Genomic DNA, 9,720 nt, shown 5'->3' on the forward strand with positions numbered 1-9,720 from the left:
TTCAGGACCATCTTCCACCTCCGGAGCATCTTCCACCTCAATAGCATCTTCCACCTCAGGAGTATCTTCCACCTGAGGAGTATCTTCCACCTGAGGAGTATCTCCCTCCTCAGGAGTATCTCCCACCTCATGAGTATCTCCCACCTCAGGAGTATCTTTGACCTCAGGAGTATCTTCCACTTCAGTAGCATCTTCCACCTCAGGAGCATCTTCCACCTCAGGAGCATCTTCCACCTCAGGAGTATCTTCCACCTCAGGAGTATCTTCCACCTCAGGAGTTTCTTTGACCTCAGGAGTATCTTCCACCTCAGGAGTATCTTCCACTTCAGGAGTTGAGCCAATAAAGAGCCAATAAAGAACTTTTAGAATAATGTATTTTCGAACGGGAGTCAAATAGGTTGTGTTTGTGGAGACTTGAGGAAACCTCTCTAGCTCATATTCTGATTTGAACTGCTTGTCGGTTTGTCTTGCAGGATTGAGGTTGCCTGTTTTGTTCAAGGTCTGGTTTACCAAACTTGCATTCTTTGAATAGCCAGGGAGCCAGTGCAGGGGTTACATAAAAATACATAAATTTAATTAATCATATAATTACAATTTGTTATTTTAATAAACGAAATAGAATTGGTGCAGTTTTTTAAATCTTTTAGTTTTTGTGAAAAATATAATAAAGTTTATGTTTTTGTATTTGATGTTTGTTTGATCCAGAAATATCTGTTTTTTTATGTGGATGTAGGGTTCTTTGTCTGCTGAAAGGTAAGGCTAAGTATTTTGTTTGAAGGTTAAGCGTGGAGCTTTAGAATTCATACTTTAAGAGAACCCACGCTTTAGATTTATGTAACAATATCTTTGACCTCAGGAGTTTTTTCGACTTAAGGAGTATTTTTGACCTCAGGAGTATCTTTGACCTCAGAAGTACCTTCGACCTTAGGAGATCTTTGACCTCAGGATTATCTTTGACCTCAGGAGTATCTAGACTTTTGGATTGAGCATCCATGAGCCATTGATCAACATATCTCTCTCCACAATCCAGGGCTTGTTCACTGGTATCTAAACAAAATAGAAATTGGATAGATTCCAAATTCTATTAGAATCCATACAATCTCATCTGGAAGCCCTCCAATCAAAAAACTCCCATCTTCTATCATTTTATCTGAAATAAACGGAATATTTAAGTTTACTATTGCGAATGCCGGACTAAATGGAAGTGAAGGCTTATAGGCCTTACAGGGCCCGATGAAAACTTAGTGCCGCGCTTTACTCGTCCACCGCTCCTTCGCGGGTCCTCTATTCATTTGCGCTCACTCATACCAGGCTCGTATCACGCTTATTCTAAAAGTTCAAAGTTTTTAAAGGGACTCTTCCTGACAATTTGGGTGGGTCGTCCAAATTGCTGTACTCGAAGGAATTAGGATGGTTTAGCCAGCCTCAGAGGGGGGGGGGGGGTCCAAAAATAGTTCACTATGACAGACCCTAGTTTTCTAACTCTAAAATAATACAAAATTTTTAATTATAATTTTGATGATTTAACTGGTTAATAAATCGTTCTCTAAGAAAACCCCCTAAAATTTACAAGTATGAGATATTTCGGACCCCCTCCCCCTGGCGCCCCCCCTCCTGTCAATTTTGTACATAATTTTTTATTAATTTTTAGATTCCTAAAAAAAAACTCATTTTTTTTGTTAAAAATTCTTGTAACCATTTATGTATTTAACCTTTGCATAGGGTTTTGTGAATTTGTCTCAATTAAATACTTTGTGTATTCAGTCTAATATTTTGATGAATTTTTCTATTAGAAATGGGAAATTTAAAATTTAAAAATTCTATTTTTCAAGGAATAAAACCGTCCCCTGGGTCATGTGAGGTCCCACACGTTGATTTCAATCGGTTCATCCGTTTTGACGTTAATTGGGTACACACCAATAAATTGAAGAAAAACAGACAAACAAATTATATATATATATATATACTTTATCTACGTTTGTTGTTCGACATCGGCATGTCAGAAACTAAATGGGGTGGGGGTCTAAAATATTATACAACTAAATTATTATCGGTATTTCCTAACATTGAATTTTTGAAAACACTCACCCTTTTGCATTTCACATGTAATGATATAACACACGGGCAGATCCAAGCCTTCTGGACTGTCCTATCCGAAATCCTGGGCCTAGAAATTGTCCTACTAGCCTAACCATAAAGTCATAAAACAGTCATTGATTTTATGTTGCAAATAAATCGAATACTAGGACAGACCCAAATTACAAAAGTTACAAGTATGTAATTTTAAGGTTGAGCCAGGAGACAAATTGACTATCCAACGGGACCATGATTGGGAGGCGAAGAACAACTGGCCCAGGGCCTCTTATCTGGTAAAGCTAAAATTTAATTTCCACAATAAAATAGAATAACCATTATTTATTTGTTGATGTTAATTTTCAGTGTTTCGGATCCGGATCCGGTCGGATCCGTATCATTTGGTCGGATCCGTGTCAGGAAACGTTGATATGGATCCGGGTAGCTCCAAAAATTAACCAAAACCATGGAATTAATAAATCAAAATAGTTCATAAATGCATTATTTTTTACATGACGAAAATTTTTCAAAATTATCTTTAATAATTTAATGTTTACATTTATAATATAAATTTTTTTTGTTACATTTCCCCCGGTTTCGGAATATATAATAAATATAGTTTATAAATTATTACCTTGCATAACATTTAATAGGGAAAATCCGATTCACAGAATCAAAAGTTACCTCGGATCCGGATCCATCATCCTAGGCTGTCCTAAAGAGCCAACATTTTTTTGAGGCAAATTGGTCCCAAATGGTCCAAAACGGATTTTTTACTAAAGCACTTTTGCTCTAAGATCATCGGGAGCCACATTCATTCGTTCGGAGATCTTATTTTTGATTTTAAACACACTTAAAATATTCAGATCAATTTGAAACTTTATATGTAACCCAGGGGCACGTATACAGTGGCCCTCAAAAAAATTCGGACCTCTAAGACGACCTCCCTGCGGGTGGTACCCAAAAAATATCAATATTTTTTTAATATCTTGATTTGCGGCATGAAGACGACCTCCAATCAAAATGTTACATAAGTTCAAAGTTGTAGCCAGTCCAGTTATGAGTAATTGTTCTTTAGAGGCCGGACCTATAGCATAAAAAATACGGCCTCCACAGCCTCGGGAGCCGATGGGAGCCGATTGGCTACCCTAGTCTGACCAAAAGAGCCATTTTTTTTTTTTGAGGCAAATCGGTCCAAAATGCTCCAAAACGGATTTTTTACTAAAGGCGTTTTGCTCTAAGAGCAACGGGAGCCATAGAAGAGCCACTCACTTTGAAAAGTGGCTCTTTTGGCTCAGAGTTAATATGTATTGATTGATTGATTTCTCAAGATTATGTACTTAGAGTGGTCTGAGAGAGAAGTGAAGTAAAGCAAAGTTGTAGGGAAATGTAAGATATGGTTACACACCAAATTTTGGACCTCTAGGTTGAGAAATCGGCCGCCGATTTTTCAAAAAAGTACGAAATTTGAAACGCGATTTGCAGCATGAAGACGACCTCCAATCGCAATAACTCACAAATACAAAATTGTAGCAAGTATATGAAAATGGTGGGCGTTGCAAAAAATCAGACCTCTAGCTCAAAAAATACGGCCTCCAGAGCCTCCGGAGCATTTGGAGGTCGGAGGCTGTATCTCCCTCCGTTTTTGAGCTATCAAAAAATCGAAACCAGTTTTAAATTCCTCTACTCCAGCTGATTCATATTCTAAAAAAAAATGTTAAAAAACGTCAAAAATGACGATTTTATAACAAAAAGACAAGAACCGCAGATTCAGAGATTGACTTGAAGTATGTAAGTGAACTATTTATGTCTCAGTACAAAATCTGGGTAGGAACGAAACATAGAATTGCTCTGAGAGCAAAGTGAAGAAAAGCAAAGTTGTAGAGGAAGGTAAGATCTACTTACACACCAAAATTTGGACCTCTAGGTTGACCCATTCGCGATCGCGCGCGCGCGTCGTCTCGTAAATAACCAACTCAAATCATCTGTGCAGTGCCATGAAGGAGTGCTCTGAGAGCAAAGTGTCTGAAACAAAAGTTGAAGCCCACGTCCATACCTGTCTTCATATAGAATTTCAACCCTGTAGATTGACCCGTTCGAGCGCGCGCGCACGCGTCATTTCAACCACTTTTCATCTTTAAATGCTATTATCTCTGGAACGAATAGAGATATCTAAAAAATAATTTAGGACGATGTTTCTATATATAGTAGTGAGCTGTAACCAAAATTTCAGCGAAATCAAAAATATTTTTCAAAAAACTTGATATTTTTTTTTGAGGTAAAAAATAGATTTGGCTGAAATTTTGGTTATAGCTCACTACTATTTATAGAAACATCGTCCTAAATTATTTCTTTGATATCTCTATTCGTTCCAGAGATATCGGCATTTACTTTATTTAAAGATGAAAAGTGGTTGAAATTACGCGTGCACGCGCGCGCGAACGGGTCGACCTACAGGGTTGAAATTTTATATGCAGACAGGTATTGACGTGGGCTTCAACTTTTGCTTTTGGCACTTTGCTCTCAGAGCACTCCTTTAGGCACTGCACAGGTGATTTGAGTTAGGTTAGTTACGAGACGACACGCACGCGCGAGCGCAAACGGGTCAACCTAGAGGTCCAAATTTTGGAGTGTTAGTAGATCTTACCTTCTTCTACAACTTTGCTTTTCTTCACTTTGCTCTTAGAGCACTCCTTCCGGGCCTGCATGAGGATGACTCATTTTCATGTGCTATCATAGTTGAGGGCCCTCATTGAAAAGAAGCTGGCCCAGAAGGTCTCCTCCAATCAGGGAAGGTTTAAGACCATGGGAAATATATGAAATTGTAATTCCCAGCAATGTGATTGGATTAGGTGACATTCTTCGTAGCAGTGATAGATAATGTCCCCCCAAAAAAATTATTCAAAATTTTTCACAAAAAAATTGTTAAAAGTTTTTAAAAAAATTTTGAAAAATTTTTAAAATTTTTTTGGGAGACATTATCTATCCCTGCTACGAAGAAACACCGTCAATGTCATTGCATCATGGTTCCATGTCCTTTCAGCACTTCAGTTCTTTAAGACCCTCTGACTGAATAACAACTTATTTTGTGTGTCTAACACTACAATACACTACACTACACTTACACTACACTACACTACATACACTACACTTCACTACACTACACTACACTACACTACACTACACTACACTACACTACACTACACTACACTACACTACACTACACTACACTAATGCATAATCTAAACAATAACAAACAAATTGTTGTGAATTGTATTCCAGGAATTCAGGGGCGCCACAACACTACACTATACTACACTACACTACAGAAACGCCTCAAAAAAAAAGAGGAAACACCTCAACTTTAAATATTAGGAAACGCCTCAAAAATATTCGGAAATCCCTCAACATTTTCCAGTTTTGAGGGATTTCCCAAAAAAAAACGGAAATTCCTCAAAACCGGTTTTTGAGGCATTTCCGCGTTGAGACGTTTCCGTGTTGAGGCGTTTCCATAGCACCAGTTAAATGTTAACGTAGATATTAAACTCGATGAAGCACTCAGTCCTGAACACCTAGAGTTCATCAGGAGGGTATGTGCTGTCAAGTATATGGCCAGTAGGGGGGTTAATATATCATTAGATAATGCTAAAGACTATGTGGAGACGGAGCAATGGAAAACTTTTTGGGAAGAAGTCTGGGCTATTACTCCCTCCCGTGGTAAGTCTGTTTCTGTTTTTTTATATAAACCAATATAGATAAAGTATTATTATAAACTTATAGATATAAAACTTTAACAATATAGATTATATAGATAGGACATACCTTATCTAATAATCATTTAGGAGAGCCCAGTATATGGGAATACATGATCATCTCCACTAAACGCTTCGAGTTTGTGTCTAAGGAGGAATCTATCCTCTACCTGTCCAAGATTGAGTTGTTCATGGAGATGGAGATGGCTATCAGCATGAACCAGAACCAGTCACTGCTTTTCAGGGGAACTCCTGAGTATGATATGGTGAAAGCTGCAGCCAAGAAGGCTATGAATGCTAACCATGCTCCGCCCCAACCTACAATCGCTCAACCCCCTGGGGGGATAAAGCGCCTCACTGTAGAGGAGATCATGGCCCTAGAGGATCATAGAAGATACAATACCTACCTAACCTTAATTAATAAGTGATGTGTAATTGATTGAATTGATCAATCTGATTGATTCGATTTTTTTCTCACTCTTCTGATCCATTTCAGATAGAAATGGAAATGATTTACTTTCAAAGCTAACCTAAAGGTAAAAATATAGTCCACTCTTAGGGGTTTCTAACAACATTAAAAAATGCTTGGAATGATGACCATCAGCTCTGATATTTTACCTATTTTTGTCATATAAAGGTACACTAATATATACATATATATACGTGGCAACTTTTTTTGATATATTTTTTCGTTCAGTTCCATTCAACTTTTGTTTAAGGCACTTTGCTCTAAGAGCAATCCTTCATGGTGATTAGTCAAGTCAATCTCTGAATCTGTGGTTCTTTTTTTTTTGTTATAAAATCGTCATTTTTGACGTTTTTACACATTTTTTTTTAAATCAACTGGAGTAGAGGAATCTAAAACTGGTTTCGGTTTTTTGATAGCTCAAAAACAGAGGGAGATACAGCCTCCAACCACCGAATGCTCCCGAGGCTCTGGAGGCCGTATTTTTAGAGCTAGAGGTCTGATTTTTTGCAACGCCCACCATTTTTTTATACTGGCTACAATTTTGTATTTATAAGTCATTGCAATTGGAGGTCGTCTTCATGCCGCAAATCGCGTTTCAAAATTCGTACTTTTTTGAGAAATCGGCGGCCGATTTCTCAGCTGCCGGTCAACCTAGAGGTCCAAATTTTGGTGTGTAAGTAGATCTTACCTTCCTCTACAACTTTGCTTTTCTTCACTTTGTTCTTAGAGCACTCCTTCCTGGCCTGCATGAGGATGACTCATTTTCATGTGCTATCATAGTTGAGGGCCCTCATTGAAAAGAAGCTGGCCCAGAAGGTCTCCTCCAATCAGGGAACGTTTATTCCATGGGAAATATATGAAATTGTAATTCCCAGCAATGTGATTGGATTAGGTGACATTCTTCGTAGCAGGGATACACTACAATACACTACACTACACTACACTACACTACACTACACTACACTACANACAAACAACATGAGAATATTTTAATGAGTTATAACTAGATATAAACTTATAGATATATAACTTTTACAATATACCTTATCTAATAATCATATAGGGAACATGGGTATAATGGATTACTACATCCTCTCCCATCATCACTGGAAGGGAAAGGGTGGTAAGACCCTTCATCTAGCTGCTGCTATAACCGCATTCATCCATGTGGAGTTGGATATCCGTATGACCAAAGAGCAGGCCATGATTTTCATGCACACTCCATAGTGTGAGATGCTGCATGAAGCCGCAGAGAAGGATATGCTTGCCAAGGCTGCTCCCGAAAAGCCTAGGGATGATCCCCCCCCCTGCAGGGCCATGTTTCTTTCTAATCATGAGTTGATTGCTCTGGAAGAGTACAGAAAGTATAAAACTTACCTGGCTTTGAAGCAGTATTCTGATAAGAAGTAATTTACCTTGATGGTGATCTGATTGATCCACTCTTCTGATTCATTTCAGATAACCTTAACCATGATTGAGGAAACCTCAAAGGACCTACAATTTTATCTTATATGTGAGTACAAAAACTAAATACTTCAATCTTTTTAACCAGATCTCTTAAAGTCTTAAAGTAGGCTAATCTTGATACTAATCTATATAAAGTATATAAAATAATATAATAAACCTATAATCATGTATATTTAGAACTGACTCATGTAACCTGGATCTTTTCCTGATAACCAAACTTGTTCAAAATGTGAGTATAACTACTAAATACTTCAATCTTTTTAACTTAAAGTCTTAAAAAGTATATGAAATAATATAATATAATATAATCATGTATATTTAGAACAGACTCAGTGAACCTGAAACCTGGAAGCCTAGGACCTGGTTTATTTAGTAAGTATAATAAAAAAATAAAAGTAATAAAAATAATAACTATAGATAAATAATAACAATAATAAAAATATACATATACATTTAGTCTTTGCTAAGGTTAGACATGAAAAACAAGAGGCCTCACCATCGGCCACTGTCGTTTCTGTAAAATCATAGCTGTATACTGTACATTTACAGTATCTGATTATATCAATATGTTCTTTATTTTCATCAATGTAACTAATTTTAAAAGCTGAGTTGAATAACAATATTAATAATAATAACAATAATAAAAATATACATACAGATATTCACATATATACGCGGCAACTTTTCTTGATATATTTTTCTGTTATATATATTATATACATACAAATACATATATATACTATATACATATATATATTTTATGAATAGAACTAAAATTTATAAAATATTCAGACTATGTTTTCTGGAGATGTGTCCTAAAGGAACAATATTTCAAGTTAATGTGTTTTTTGGAGATGTGTCTTAAAGGAACATTATTTCAAGTTAATGTGCTTTCTGGAGATGTGTCTTAAAGGAACATTATTTCAAGTTAATGTGTTTTCTGAAGACGATGGTGAACCTAACCTAAATTGTTGAAAATTATTTGTGTTTTTGTGTTTATTGTGGTTTTTTTTAACCTTATCCTATTGTTTTTTCATTTCATTACTTTATTTATTTTGTAACATTTTGTAACAAACTGAGACAAATTGTTCTGAAATGATTAGGGTTATTACTTTCAGAGTAGTTCATGTGCTAGATAACAATGTCGACACTCGCATTCGACACAATTCAAACTAAGATCAGACATTTAGGATTTCATATCCTATTTGGGGTAAGAAATATTTTTGCAACCTAAACAAAAACATTACTAAAAACATGTTATTAATACAGTTTAAAATCTGAGAATGAAACCCTTGTTTCATGGATATAATACAGATAAAATCAAACTTTTTTTTTCAGTGTAAGGGTTATAAGAAACCGGCGAAGTATGGTACGTTTAAAAAACAATTCTTGAAGAATATCGGAATTTTGGACATGGTACATCTTAAACTGGAGACAAGTGGGAGTGTCTCCCTGGAAGACTCCCCTTGTAAAGATGTTGTAGGTGATCTCTTTGACCTCAACGAAGTTTTCTTTAAGACACATCATTCTGATGTTTACTCATGTTCAATTCCTGAATAGGAATTTGAAACTTGCTGCGATGAGATTCAGAATTGGCTGGAGACGACTCCAGATAACCTCGTCAACTCTTTCTTCACAACTCCAAGGAGGTCCCCCCCTGGCTTCCACTCTGAGGCGTGTCCTATCCCAAAGGAGTAGTGTGTGCAGAAAGGTTCTAGCGGATATAGAAGAAGAGGTTAATTATTAAATAATTGATTGATCAATCTTAACATCTTATCTATTTAAAGTATTTGAATATAACTATATTATTGTTCAGAGTTCTCCTGTGGGAGAGGTATGTCAACATGAGGGAGAGGTAAGACGTTGGAAGACTCGTATTCACTTCCGACCCCTTTGTGATCCAAGGTATTAGAGATAACCTACTCAGTTACATTGAAAGCCATGCGATTCCTCCACAGG

At 36.6% G+C, this 9,720-nt stretch overlaps 1 protein-coding gene across 1 annotated transcript; it reads left to right on the plus strand.

The window, feature by feature from the left end:
- The first annotated feature begins 5,568 nt into the window (after positions 1-5,568).
- LOC111697833 (uncharacterized) lies at positions 5,569-6,327 on the plus strand. The gene is made up of 2 exons (XM_023467959.1): positions 5,569-5,790; positions 5,916-6,327. The coding sequence occupies exons 1-2, from the start codon at positions 5,682-5,684 to the stop codon at positions 6,251-6,253; spliced, it is 447 nt and encodes a 148-aa protein (XP_023323727.1). The 5' UTR covers positions 5,569-5,681; the 3' UTR covers positions 6,254-6,327.
- Positions 6,328-9,720: the final 3,393 nt, after the last annotated feature.

Source organism: Eurytemora carolleeae, unplaced genomic scaffold (genome assembly GCF_000591075.1).
Source record: "Eurytemora carolleeae unplaced genomic scaffold, Eaff_2.0 scaffold145, whole genome shotgun sequence".
Taxonomy (NCBI): domain Eukaryota; kingdom Metazoa; phylum Arthropoda; class Copepoda; order Calanoida; family Temoridae; genus Eurytemora; species Eurytemora carolleeae.

Bases quoted from the DNA above. Each gene is read 5' to 3' on its own strand.
- LOC111697833 (XM_023467959.1), top strand. From the start codon at position 5,682: ATGGCCAGTAGGGGGGTTAATATATCATTAGATAATGCTAAAGACTAT. The intron at 5,791-5,915 runs GTAAGTCTGTTT...ATAATCATTTAG, and splicing joins GGCTATTACTCCCTCCCGTG to GAGAGCCCAGTATATGGGAA.